Raw genomic sequence first — 14,879 nt, forward strand, 5'->3', positions numbered from 1 at the left:
GTCTCTCCATATAACATCAGCCTCTGTTAAGAGAATAAAGGGAGACACCTGAAGAACTCCCAGAGCTTCTTTGCATAGTACTTGATCTCCTCCTGCGCCATGCTCAGAAGATGGAGGTTGGCTCCTAGCCCCGAGTATGTGGCCTGGAAGACCAGCAGGAGCAGCTTCATCACCTTCTTCAGGGGGTGGTGGGAAGTGTTAAAGGCCTGAAATAGAACAGTACACAATAGGCACATAATACAAGATGTACCATCCCCCCGAAACTGAGAAATGGGAGAAATATAAGCCACACCCACTGATCAGGTAACCACACCCACATTCATGACTCACACCCAAATTTACGAGAGACACGCCCACTGTTCAGGAAACCACATTCATGAGACACAACCACTGTCCAGGAAACAAAGTTCACATCCATGAGCCACACCCACTGTTCAGGAAACCACACCTACACTGAGAATAGCTCCACCCACATTCATGAGAATCACACTAATTAACAATTCTGAGGCCGCCATGAGATGACTGGGGACCGCATTGGCATTAAAATAATGGTGTCGGTAATATGCGCCATAATCAAACATATGGGTGTACTGTCGCTTTAAATTTCACAATGATGTCCTACTCACATAGCGGTGTTTTACCTTCTCCAGATATTTCTGTAAAGATTCAGCTTCCAGACTCAGCTCCTGCATAACATCTTCAATCTGACCAGAGTCCTTCTCGTTGTCCCTGAGAACAGACACAAACATCAGGTTTTGGATATTAGGGCTGAAACGCTCTGCACAGCTGAGAGCTGATGTAAGTCCTCCTCCTCTCTATACAGACGCCATCTTGTGTACTGCCTACAGGGCTCCTCCTGATGGCCTCCTGACATCCTCTGTGCTGCTGTGGTACTGCCTACAGGGCTCCTCCTGATGGCCTCCTGACATCCTCTGTGCTGCTGTGGTTCTGCCTACAGGGCTCCTCCTGATGGCCTCCTGACATCCTCTGTGCTGCTGTGGTACTGCCTACAGGGCTCCTCCTGATGGCCTCCTGACATCCTCTGTGCTGCTGAGGTACTGCCTGCAGGACTCCTCCTGATGGCCTCCTGACATCCTCCGTGCTGCTGTGGTACTGCCTACAGGGCTCCTCCTGATGGCCTCCTGACATCCTCCGTGCTGCAGAGGTACTGCCTACAGGGCTCCTCCTGATGGCCTCCTGACATCCTCTGTGCTGCTGTGGTACTGCCTACAGGGCTCCTCCTGATGGCCTCCTGACATCCTCTGTGCTGCTGTGGTACTGCCTACAGGGCTCCTCCTGATGGCCTCCTGACATCCTCCGTGCTGCAGAGGTACTGCCTACAGGGCTCCTCCTGATGGCCTCCTGACATCCTCCGTGCTGCAGAGGTACTGCCTACAAGGCTCCTCCTGATGGCCTCCTGACATCCTCCGTGCTGCTGTGGTACTGCCTACAGGGCTCCTCCTGATGGCCTCCTGACATCCTCTGTGCTGCTGTGGTACTGCCTACAGGGCTCCTCCTGATGGCCTCCTGATATCCTCTGTGCTGCTGTGGTACTGCCTACAGGGCTCCTCCTGATGGCCTCCTGACATCCTCTGTGCTGCAGAGGTACTGCCTACAGGGCTCCTCCTGATGGCCTCCTGACATCCTCCGTGCTGCAGAGGTACTGCCTACAAGGCTCCTCCTGATGGCCTCCTGACATCCTCCGTGCTGCTGTGGTACTGCCTACAGGGCTCCTCCTGATGGCCTCCTGACATCCTCTGTGCTGCTGTGGTACTGCCTGCAGGACTCCTCCTGATGGCCTCCTGACATCCTCCGTGCTGCTGTGGTACTGCCTACAGGGCTCCTCCTGATGGCCTCCTGACATCCTCCGTGCTGCAGAGGTACTGCCTACAGGGCTCCTCCTGATGGCCTCCTGACATCCTCCGTGCTGCAGAGGTACTGCCTACAAGGCTCCTCCTGATGGCCTCCTGACATCCTCCGTGCTGCTGTGGTACTGCCTACAGGGCTCCTCCTGATGGCCTCCTGACATCCTCTGTGCTGCTGTGGTACTGCCTACAGGGCTCCTCCTGATGGCCTCCTGACATCCTCTGTGCTGCTGTGGTACTGCCTACAGGGCTCCTCCTGATGGCCTCCTGACATCCTCTGTGCTGCTGTGGTACTGCCTACAGGGCTCCTCCTGATGGCCTCCTGACATCCTCTGTGCTGCTGTGGTACTGCCTACAGGGCTCCTCCTGATGGCCTCCTGACATCCTCTGTGCTGCTGTGGTTCTGCCTACAGGCCTCCTTCTGATGGCCTCCTGACATCCTCTGTGCTGCTGTGGTACTGCCTACAGGGCTCCTCCTGATGGTCTCCTGACATCCTCTGTGCTGCTGTGGTACTGCCTACAGGGCTCCTCCTGATGGCCTCCTGACATCCTCTGTGCTGCTGAGGTACTGCCTACAGGGCTCCTCCTGATGGCCTCCTGACATCCTCTGTGCTGCTGAGGTACTGCCTACAGGCCTCCTCCTGATGGCCTCCTGACATCCTCTGTGCTGCTGTGGTACTGCCTACAGGGCTCCTCCTGATGGCCTCCTGACATCCCCCGTGCTGCTGTGGTACTGCCTGCAGGGCTCCTCCTGATGGCCTCCTGACATCCTCTGTGCTGCTGTGGTACTGCCTACAGGGCTCCTCCTGATGGCCTCCTGACATCCTCTGTGCTGCTGTGGTACTGCCTACAGGGCTCCTCCTGATGACCTCCTGACATCCTCTGTGCTGCTGAGGTACTGCCTGCAGGACTCCTCCTGATGGCATCCTGACATCCTCTGTGCTGCTGTGGTACTGCCTACAGGGCTCCTCCTGATGGCCTCCTGACATCCTCTGTGCTGCTGTGGTACTGCCTACAGGGCTCCTCCTGACATCCTCTGTGCTGCTGTGGTACTGCCTACAGGGCTCCTCCTGATGGCCTCCTGACATCCTCTGTGCTGCTGTGATACTGCCTGCAGGGCTCCTCCTGATGGCCTCCTGACATCCTCTGTGCTGCTGTGATACTGCCTACAGGCCTCCTCCTGATGGCCTCTGTGCTGCTGTGGTACTGCCTACAGGGCTCCTCCTGATGGCCTCCTGACATCCTCTGTGCTGCTGTGGTACTGCCTACAGGGCTCCTCCTGATGGCCTCCTGACATCCTCTGTGCTGCTGTGATACTGCCTACAGGCCTCCTCCTGATGGCCTCCTGACATCCTCTGTGCTGCTGTGGTACTGCCTACAGGGCTCCTCCTGATGGCCTCCTGACATCCACTGTGCTGCTGTGGTACTGCCTACAGGGCTCCTCCTGATGGCCTCCTGACATCCTCTGTGCTGCTGAGGTACTGCCTACAGGCCTCCTCCTGATGGCCTCCTGACATCCTCCGTGCTGCTGTGGTACTGCCTACAGGGCTCCTCCTGATGGCCTCCTGACATCCTCCGTGCTGCTGTGGTACTGCCTACAGGGCTCCTCCTGATGGCCTCCTGACATCCCCTGTGCTGCTGTGGTACTGCCTGCAGGGCTCCTCCTGATGGCCTCCTGACATCCTCTGTGCTGCTGTGATACTGCCTACAGGGCAGGACTCCTCCTGATGGCCTCCTGACATCCTCTGTGCTGCTGTGGTACTGCCTACAGGGCTCCTCCTGATGGCCTCCTGACATCCTCTGTGCTGCTGTGGTACTGCCTACAGGGCTCCTCCTGATGGCCTCCTGACATCCTCTGTGCTGCTGTGGTACTGCCTACAGGGCTCCTCCTGATGGCCTCCTGACATCCTCTGTGCTGCTGTGATACTGCCTACAGGGCTCCTCCTGACATCCTCTGTGCTGCTGTGGTTCTGCCTACAGGCCTCCTCCTGATGGCCTCCTGACATCCTCTGTGCTGCTGTGGTACTGCCTACAGGGCTCCTCCTGATGGCCTCCTGACATCCTCTGTGCTGCTGTGGTACTGCCTACAGGGCTCCTCCTGATGGCCTCCTGACATCCTCTGTGCTGCTGAGGTACTGCCTACAGGCCTCCTCCTGATGGCCTCCTGACATCCTCCGTGCTGCTGTGGTACTGCCTACAGGGCTCCTCCTGATGGCCTCCTGACATCCCCTGTGCTGCTGTGGTACTGCCTGCAGGGCTCCTCCTGATGGCCTCCTGACATCCTCTGTGCTGCTGTGGTACTGCCTACAGGGCTCCTCCTGATGGCCTCCTGACATCCTCTGTGCTGCTGTGGTACTGCCTACAGGGCTCCTCCTGATCGCATCCTGACATCCTCTGTGCTGCTGTGGTTCTGCCTACAAGACTCCTCCTGATGGCCTCCTGACATCCTCTGTGCTGCTGTGGTACTGCCTACAGGACTCCTCCTGATGGCCTCCTGACATCCTCTGTGCTGCTGTGGTACTGCCTACAGGACTCCTCCTGATGACCTCCTGACATCCTCTGTGCTGCTGTGATACTGCCTACAGGGCTCCTCCTGATGGCCTCCTGACATCCTCTGTGCTGCTGTGGTTCTGCCTACAGGGCTCCTCCTGATGGCCTCCTGACATCCTCTGTGCTGCTGTGGTACTGCCTACAAGACTCCTCCAGATGGCCTCCTGACATCCTCTGTGCTGCTGTGTTTCTGCCTGCAGGGCTCCTCCTGATCGCCTCCTGACATCCTCTGTGCTGCTGTGGTTCGGCCTACAAGACTCCTCCTGATGGCCTCCTGACATCCTCTGTACTGCTGTGGTACTGCCTACAGGGCTCCTCCTGATGGCCTCCTGACATCCTCTGTGCTGCTGTGGTACTGCCTACAGGGCTCCTCCTGATGGCCTCCTGACATCCTCTGTGCTGCTGTGATACTGCCTACAGGGCTCCTCCTGATGGCCTCCTGACATCCTCTGTGCTGCTGTGGTACTGCCTACAGGACTCCTCCTGATGACCTCCTGACATCCTCTGTGCTGCTGAGGTACTGCCTACAGGGCTCCTCCTGATGGCCTCCTGACATCCTCCGTGCTGCTGTGGTACTGCCTGCAGGGCTCCTCCTGATGGCCTCCTGACATCCTCTGTGCTGCTGTGGTACTGCCTGCAGGGCTCCTCCTGATGGCCTCCTGACATCCTCTGTGCTGCTGTGGTACTGCCTACAGGACTCCTCCTGATGACCTCCTGACATCCTCTGTGCTGCTGAGATACTGCCTGCAGGGCTCCTCCTGATGGCCTCCTGACATCCTCTGTGCTGCTGTGGTACTGCCTACAGGGCTCCTCCTGACATCCTCTGTGCTGCTGTGGTTCTGCCTACAGGGCTCCTCCTGATGGCCTCCTGACATCCTCTGTGCTGCTGTGGTACTGCCTGCAGGGCTCCTCCTGATGGCCTCCTGACATCCTCTGTGCTGCTGTGGTACTGCCTACAGGACTCCTCCTGATGACCTCCTGACATCCTCTGTGCTGCTGAGATACTGCCTGCAGGGCTCCTCCTGATGGCCTCCTGACATCCTCTGTGCTGCTGTGGTACTGCCTACAGGGCTCCTCCTGACATCCTCTGTGCTGCTGTGGTTCTGCCTACAGGGCTCCTCCTGATGGCCTCCTGACATCCTCTGTGCTGCTGTGGTACTGCCTACAGGGCTCCTCCTGATGGTCTCCTGACATCCTCTGTGCTGCTGTGATACTGCCTACAGGCCTCCTCCTGATGGTCTACTGACATCCTCTGTGCTGCTGTGGTACTGCCTGCAGGGCTCCTCCTGATGGCCTCCTGACATCCTCTGTGCTGCTGTGGTACTGCCTACAGGGCTCCTCCTGATGGCCTCCTGCCATCCTCTGTGCTGCTGTGGTACTGCCTACAGGGCTCCTCCTGATGGTCTCCTGACATCCTCTGTGCTGCTGTGATACTGCCTACAGGCCTCCTCCTGATGGTCTACTGACATCCTCTGTGCTGCTGTGGTACTGCCTACAGGGCTCCTCCTGATGGCCTCCTGACATCCTCTGTGCTGCTGTGGTACTGCCTACAGGGCTCCTCCTGATGGCTCCTGACATCCTCTGTGCTGCTGTGGTTCTGCCTACAGGGCTCCTCCTGATGGTCTCCTGACATCCTCTGTGCTGCTGTGGTACTGCCTACAGGGCTCCTCCTGATGGCTCCTGACATCCTCTGTGCTGCTGTGGTTCTGCCTACAGGGCTCCTCCTGATGGCCTCCTGACATCCTCTGTGCTGCTGTGGTACTGCCTACAAGACTCCTCCAGATGGCCTCCTGACATCCTCTGTGCTGCTGTGTTTCTGCCTGCAGGGCTCCTCCTGATGGCCTCCTGACATCCTCCGTGCTGCAAAGGTACTGCCTACAGGGCTCCTCCTGATGGCCTCCTGACATCCTCTGTGCTGCTGTGGTACTGCCTACAGGGCTCCTCCTGATGGCCTCCTGACATCCTCTGTGCTGCTGTGGTACTGCCTACAAGACTCCTCCAGATGGCCTCCTGACATCCTCTGTGCTGCTGTGGTACTGCCTACAGGGCTCCTCCTGATGGCCTCCTGACATCCTCTGTGCTGCTGTGGTTCGGCCTACAAGACTCCTCCTGATGGCCTCCTGACATCCTCTGTGCTGCTGTGGTACTGCCTACAGGGCTCCTCCTGATGGCCTCCTGACATCCTCTGTGCTGCTGTGGTTCGGCCTACAAGACTCCTCCTGATGGCCTCCTGACATCCTCTGTGCTGCTGTGGTACTGCCTACAGGGCTCCTCCTGATGGCCTCCTGACATCCTCTGTGCTGCTGTGATACTGCCTACAGGGCTCCTCCTGATGGCCTCCTGACATCCTCTGTGCTGCTGTGATACTGCCTACAGGGCTCCTCCTGATGGCCTCCTGACATCCTCTGTGCTGCTGTGGTACTGCCTGCAGGGCTCCTCCTGATGGCATCCTGACATCCTCTGTGCTGCTGTGGTACTGCCTGCAGGGCTCCTCCTGATGGCCTCCTGACATCCTCTGTGCTGCTGTGGTGCTGCCTACAGGGCTCCTCCTGATGGCCTCCTGACATCCTCTGTGCTGTCTATAGACTCCTCCTGATGGCCTCCTGACATCCTCTGTGCTGTGGTTCTGCCTATAGACTCCTCCTGATGGCCTCCTGACATCCTCTGTGCTGCTGTGGTACTGCCTACAGGGCTCCTCCTGATGGCCTCCTGACATCCTCTGTGCTGCTGTGGTGCTGCCTACAGGGCTCCTCCTGATGGCCTCCTGACATCCTCTGTGCTGCTGTGGTACTGCCTACAGGGCTCCTCCTGATGGCCTCCTGACATCCTCTGTGCTGCTGTGGTGCTGCCTACAGGGCTCCTCCTGATGGCCTCCTGACATCCTCTGTGCTGCTGTGGTTCTGCGTATAGACTCCTCCTGATGGCCTCCTGACATCCCCTGTGCTGCTGTGGTTCTGCCTACAGGGCTCCTCCTGATGGTCTCCTGACATCCTCTGTGCTGCTGTGATACTGCCTACAGGGCTCCTCCTGATGGCCTCCTGACATCCTCTGTGCTGCTGTGTAGTCTTGCATTGCGCAGACGCTACGATAGGTCGCTGGTTTCCCGCCCTCCTCTGTTGCAGCCTCTCCTATGTGATGTCCCCGGATATTGGGGGCCATTGCAGAAGTATTTGCCCCTCCTCCTACCCCCCCTGCAGACATGTCATCGCCCTTATCCCAGCACCCGCTCACCTCGGACAGTGCAGATACTCCTGCGACTTCTGCAGCTTCTTGCTGGACTTCACATGAAAACCCAGGAACGATTCCTCACTTTCTCTTTTGCATCCAGATTCAAGGAATTTCTGGAATTGTTCGAATATTCCCTGCCAGCGCTCCTCCACCGGGAACGAACCGGCGCCAAACTGGCTGCAAGGTGAGAAACAAGTGCGGGAATTATAGGTGAGGGATGGCAATGGAAAATCCAGAAAAACCAGGAGAGTTTATATGTGTATGCTCAAAGCTGGCCACTAGATGGTGCTGTGTCAATGATGTCTATGTATAATAGATATCTGTGTGGTTAATCTGACCCCTAGATGGCGCTGTTCCATTGAAGTTTATGGGCAACAGATATCTGTGTGGTTAATCTGACCACTAGATGGCGCTGTGTCAATGATATCTATAAATATCCTATACATTTATTAGCATCTTAAGGGGTGCACGCGTGTGGGGTCAGGCACACACATTCCTGCAGCAAAGCATTACGCAGCTAAGCATAAAGACGTCGCAGTTATTTCAACGGCAGTTAGTCATTGCAGGAGTCAGGACCCCACTCTATGTATCTGTCTCTTTTGGGTATGTCTGCTGAGTAAGCACTTCTTATTACTTGGATCTAGCTTTTCTATTAACCCATCTTACTCCTTCAACATGTTTACCTATGCCCTTACAGTGTTTTCTCCACTAATCCTCTCTCTCCTTCGCTATCACAAACCCCAGCACCCTCTAACCAAATAATCATCTCCCCTTCCCTCTTACCTCCTCACCTGTCCTCCTCTGCTGACCTGCTCCTCAACCCCAAATCTATCCTAATAAAACATAAAACAAGCCAGCCACTCTCCTCCCACCTGCTCTCCCTTTCTCTGCTTCTCCTCACTGCTGGCGACATATCTCCCAACCCTGGACCCCCACAGCTCATACCTCCCATTACTCCCCCCTCCTACTGCTCCCTATCTAATATGAACTCCCGCAATCTTTCCAATATAAAACCCGTGCCCCTGACGCCCACCCCCCTGCTCCCTCTCTCTGGAGCACTCTGGAATGCCCGCTCAATCTGCAATAAGCTTCATGTGATTCATGACCTTTTCCTCTCTCACAGTCTTGCCTTCCTCGGCCTCACAGAAACATGGCTAACACTCTCTGACACCGCCTCCAATGCTGCGCTGTGTTACGGCGGCCTCCACTTCACCCACACCCCTCGCCCCGGCAACAGACATGGTGGAGGAGTGGGCCTTCTCCTTTCTTCTAATTGTACCTTTAACCCAATTCCACCTCTACCCTCCCTTATCATCCCTTCTTTTCAAGTTCACTCTGTCCGCATCTACTCTCCCTCCAACCTCCAAGTGGCCGTCATATACCGACCTCCGGGCCCGGCCACTGCCTTTATTGACCAATTCTCCACCTGGCTTCTTCACTTTCTCTCTGCTAACATTCCCACCATCATCATGGGTGACTTTAACATCCCCACTGATACCCCTCAGTCAACAGCCTCTAAACTTCTGTCCCTTACCTCATCCTTTGGACTTACTCAGTGGTCCTCCTCAGCCACCCACACAGACGGACATACACTAGACCTGGTCTTCACCCGTCTCTGCTCTCTATCTAACTTCACCACCTCCCCTCTCCCTCTATCCGACCACCATCTGCTCACCTTCTCATCCCTGTCCTCCTCACCAGTCACCCATGTCCAGCAACATGCGCACCCCCGCAGAAACCTCGCACACCTAGACACCCACACACTCTGACTCCATCTTACCACAGGCATCCATATCCTCACTCCACGACACAGACACTGCCACTGCTTTCTACAATGCCACTCTCGCATCAGCTATTGACACGGTTGCCCTCTCGTCCATGGCAGAGTGTGACGTATCAATAGACAACCCTGGCACAATAACACCACTAAAAAGCTCCGGCAAGTGTCCAAGGTTGCGGAGCGGCATTGTAAGAAAACACATTCGCAAGATGACTTCACTGCATTCAAACAGGCAACACTCGCTTTTAAATCTGCTCTCACCTCTGCTAAACAGGCGACTTCACAGCCCTCGTATTTTCCCTATCCTACAACCCCAAGCAGTTATTCATAACCTTTAACTCCCTCCTCCGCCCACCACTGCCCCCTCCAACCTCCCTCATCTCTGCTGAGGACTTTGCCACATACATTAACAATAAGATCGACCAGACAAGGCAAATCTTCATTGTTCAACCACCACAACCCCTTTGTATACCAGACCAATGCCCAAACCCCATAACCTCCCTATCCAACATCACTGAAGGGGGGCTTAACTGTCTCCTCTCCAAATCGCACCTCACCACCTGTGCGCTCGACCCCATCCCATCCCACCCCCTCCCCAACCTCACCACCACTCTTATCTCATCCCTAACCCACCTATTCAACCTATCACTAACTTCTGGCACCTTCCCTTCTGCTTTCAAACATGCCACAATCACACCTATCCTTAAAAAGCCAACCCTCGATCCAACTGCTATGTCCAGCTATCGCCCAATATCGCTGCTCCCATTTGCTACCCAACTCCTGGAGCAGCACGTCCACACTGAACTCTCCTCCCACCTCTCATCTAACTTGCACTTTGACAATCTACAATCTGGTTTCCGCCCCCATCACTCAACTGAGACTGCCCTGACCAAAATCACTAATGACTTACTTACAGCCAAAGCTAACGGACAGTACTCTGTACTCCTCCTTCTAGACCTGTACTCTGCTTTCGACACAGTTGACCACTGCCTCCTACTACAGATCCTCTCCTCCTTTGGCATCAAAGACCTCGCCCTATCCTGGATCTCCTCGTACCTTTCCAACCACACATTCAGCGTCTCCCACTCCCACACTACCTCCTCATCCCACCCTCTCTCTGTTGGAGTCCCCCAAGGCTCTGTTCTAGGACCCCTACTCTTCTCAATCTATACACTTGGCCTGGGACAACTCATAAAGTCCCATGGCTTCCAGTACCACCTCTATGCTGATGACACTCAGATCTACCTCTCTGGCCCAGACGTCACCGCTCTGCTGTCCAGAATCCCAGAGTGTCTATCAGCCATATCCTCCTCCTTCTCCTCTCGCTTCCTCAAATTCAATGTGGACAAATCTGAACTCATCATATTTCCTCCACCCCACAGATCTTCCTTACCTGACCTATCTATCGCAATTAACGTCATCACGCTTTCCCCGTACCGGGAGTCCGCTGCCTCGGAGTAACCCTTGACTCTGCCCTGTCCTTCAAACCGCACATCCAAGCTCTGTCCACCTCCTGTCGCCTCCAGCTCAAAAATATCTCCAGAATCCGTCCTTTCCTCAACCGTCAATCTACTAAAATGCTTGTGCGTGCCCTCATCATCTCCCGCCTTGACTACTGCAACATCCTTTTCTGTGGCCTCCCTGCTAACACTCTCGCACCTCTCCAGTCCATCCTTAACTCTGCTGCCCGACTAATCCATCTCTCTCCTCGCTACTCCTCCCCTTCCCCCCTCTGCAAATCCCTTCACTGGCTCCCATTCCCTCAGCGTATCCAGTTCAAATTACTAACACTGACCTATAAAGCCATCCATAACCTGTCTCCTCCATATATCTCTGACCTAATCTCCCGATATCTTCCCTCACGGAATCTCCGGTCCTCCCAAGACCTCCTTCTCTTCTCCACACTTATTCGCTACTCACCCAACCGCCTCCAAGACTTCTTCAGAATATCCCCCATCTTCTGGAATTCTCTGCCCCAACACGTCCGACTATCAACCACATTCGGATCCTTCAGACGGAATCTGAAAACCCATCTCTTCAGGAAAGCCTACAGCCTGCATTGACCCCGCTGCCTCCTCACCACTACTGGAGCTACTGCTCCACCAACACTGGAGCTCCTGCAACCCTCAACCTATTGTCTCCTTCCCCACCATCCTGTAGAATGTAAGTCCGCAAGAGCAGGGTCCTCGCCCCTCTGTATCAGTCTGTAATTGTTAGTTTGTTTACTGTGATATCTGTAACTTGTATGTAACCCCTTCTCATGTACAGCACCATGGAATCAATGGTGCTATAGAAATAAATTATGATAATAACAATATTAATAATCTGTGTGGTTAATCTGACCATAGATGGCGCTGTGTCAATAATAGGTAATAGATATCCGTGTGGTTAATCTGACCACTAGATGGCGCTGTTCCATTGAAGTCTATGGGGAATTGATATCTGTGTGGTTAATCTGACCATAGATGACACGGCTCTTTTGAGGTCTAATGACTCTTAAGTTTGGTTTATCTGACCCCTAGATGGCGCTATCTGATTAAAGTCTGCTGATGTCCACCGATGTGGCCATTAGTTGCTGCAGGTTGTGTTTTCATGTGTTGTTGTTCTAACCACTAGTCGCTGACATTTCACTTCCTAATATGTAGATAATAAATCCGGCTTCTAATATTCTGTGGGACTGATCACTTAATGGTGCAGTTTCCAAAACTCAATAGGAAACGTTGTGATTTTCATGTGTTTGATCCGTCCACTAGGCGGCGCCATGAATCTCGAGCCTCGGTGCTTGTAGAATAAGACTTACATTAACAACAATCAGAGATGAAGGAAACAGCACAAAGTGTGTGAGAAGCTGTCTATGCTCTGGGTGCCCTCCCCATGTGGCAGAGTACGGCCTTATCCCTCACGTGACATGTACGACACTCGCATTCTCCCAAGGGAGACCGAGCTGTGACATATAACAGCCCGGACTTTTATTGATGTCCATTGGTAATAATCTCCTCACTTGGTGAATCTGAGCTCTAGATGGTGCTGTTCCCTACACTCCATGGGGTGGAATCTCCTGATTTTCTCTTGTACTTACTTAGACCTCTAGATGGCGCTGTTCTCTACACTCCATGGGTTGGAATCTCCTGATTTTCTCTTGTACTTACTTAGACCTCTAGATGGCGCTGTTCTCTACACTCCATGGGGTGGAATCTCCTGATTTTCTCTAGTACTTACTTAGACCTCTAGATGGCGCTGTTCTCTACACTCCATGGGGTGGAATCTCCTGGTTTTCTCTTGTACTTACTTTGACCTCTAGATGGCGCTGTTCTCTACACTCCATGGGGTGGAATCTCCTGATTTTCTCTTGTACTTACTTTGACCTCTAGATGGCGCTGTTCTCTACACTCCATGGGTTGGAATCTCCTGATTTTCTCTTGTACTTACTTTGACCTCTAGGTGGCGCTGTTCTCTACACTCCATGAGTTGGAATCTCCTGATTTTCTCTAGTACTTACTTAGACCTCTAGATGGCGCTGTTCTCTACACTCCATGGGGTGGAATCTCCTGATTTTCTCTTGTACTTACTTTGACCTCTAGATGGCGATGTTCTCTACACTCCATGGGGTGGAATCTCCTGGTTTTCTCTTGTACTTACTTTGACCTCTAGATGGCGCTGTTCTCTACACTCCATGGGTTGGAATCTCCTGGTTTTCTCTTGTACTTACTTTGACCTCTAGATGGCGCTGTTCTCTACACTCCATGGGTTGGAATCTCCTGATTTTCTCTTGTACTTACTTTGACCTCTAGATGGCGCTGTTCTCTACACTCCATGGGGTGGAATCTCCTGATTTTCTCTTGTACTTACTTTGACCTCTAGATGGCGCTGTTCTCTACACTCCATGGGTTGGAATCTCCTGATTTTCTCTTGTACTTACTTTGACCTCTAGGTGGCGCTGTTCTCTACACTCCATGAGTTGGAATCTCCTGATTTTCTCTAGTACTTACTTAGACCTCTAGATGGCGCTGTTCTCTACACTCCATGGGGTGGAATCTCCTGATTTTCTCTTGTACTTACTTTGACCTCTAGATGGCGATGTTCTCTACACTCCATGGGGTGGAATCTCCTGGTTTTCTCTTGTACTTACTTTGACCTCTAGATGGCGCTGTTCTCTACACTCCATGGGTTGGAATCTCCTGATTTTCTCTTGTACTTACTTTGACCTCTAGATGGCGATGTTCTCTACACTCCATGGGGTGGAATCTCCTGATTTTCTCTTGTACTTACTTTGACCTCTAGGTGGCGCTGTTCTCTACACTCGATGGGGTGGAATCTCCTGATTTTCTCTTGTACTTACTTTGACCTCTAGATGGCGCTGTTCCCTACACTCCATGGGTTGGAATCTCCTGATTTTCTCTTGTACTTACTTTGACCTCTAGATGGCGCTGTTCTCTACACTCCATGGGGTGGAATCTCCTGATTTTCTCTTGTACTTACTTTGACCTCTAGATGGCGCTGTTCTCTACACTCCATGGGGTGGAATCTCCTGATTTTCTCTTGTACTTACTTAGACCTCTAGATGGCGCTGTTCTCTACACTCCATGGGTTGGAATCTCCTGATTTTCTCTTGTACTTACTTTGACCTCTAGGTGGCGCTGTTCTCTACACTCCATGGGGTGGAATCTCCTGATTTTCTCTTGTACTTACTTTGACCTCTAGGTGGCGCTGTTCTCTACACTCCATGGGTTGGAATCTCCTGATTTTCTCTTGTACTTACTTTGACCTCTAGGTGGCGATGTCTCACAGTATTTCCTGGTTTTTATGTGAAGTTAATCTGACCAGCAGATGGCACAGCTTCACTGACCTCTATGGGAAATATTCTGACCTGTGTGTGTGTGTTTGGTGTGACCACTGGATGGCGCCATTCCATTGCTCTCCATGTGTAATACATTCTGAATTTAATCTTTCATTTTCCTTCTCCTGACATCGATTTCTCCACATACTGATTATTACTCACAACTTTTTCTTCAGGACCTCGTCCTGGAAGCTGCTGGCCGTGGTGAGGACCCCCTGTGTCTGCAGGCCGCTGTGCGGACTTTTATTGAATGACCCCACCAAGGTGAATCCATTGGCGAAAGTGAGTTTTCCCTATAAATCAACCAGATATAATGTATTGTATTAAGATTTTACTAGGAGCCGAGTAGCGGAGAAACGACAAAGCACACAATCCTCAGCACTGGATAAACCTTGTGCTCTGTTCATCCTGAGCTTCCTGCTTCAGGAGCAGAAATCCAAGTGCTACAATTCAGACTGACAAAGACAGATAGATACCAACAACCACTTAAAGAGGACACGGGTGGCAGACATTGTGTGTGTATCCAACATTTTATTATAAAACCTACTTCTTTATTTTATTATATTACTTTAAGGGAAAATAGACTATGAATAAAGTATGATAAAGAATGAACTGAACC

The 14,879-nt window shown here is 53.0% G+C and overlaps 1 protein-coding gene across 7 annotated transcripts in view; it reads right to left on the reverse strand.

Annotated features, from left to right (window-relative positions):
* ALS2CL (ALS2 C-terminal like) overlaps positions 1-14,879 on the reverse strand; it is a 152,991-nt gene that overhangs the window by 37,258 nt on the left and 100,854 nt on the right. For all 7 annotated transcript variants that reach the window (XM_077267857.1, XM_077267858.1, XM_077267853.1 and 4 more), the window contains exons 17-20: positions 14,423-14,553; positions 7,647-7,820; positions 642-729; positions 49-206 (exon numbers count right to left, since the gene is read on the reverse strand). In XM_077267857.1, the coding sequence (XP_077123972.1) occupies positions 49-206; positions 642-729; positions 7,647-7,820; positions 14,423-14,553 (551 nt within the window). The remainder of the gene's footprint in view (positions 1-48; positions 207-641; positions 730-7,646; positions 7,821-14,422; positions 14,554-14,879) is intronic.

The sequence above is a fragment of the Ranitomeya variabilis genome, chromosome 6, assembly GCF_051348905.1.
Source record: "Ranitomeya variabilis isolate aRanVar5 chromosome 6, aRanVar5.hap1, whole genome shotgun sequence".
NCBI lineage: Eukaryota > Metazoa > Chordata > Amphibia > Anura > Dendrobatidae > Ranitomeya > Ranitomeya variabilis.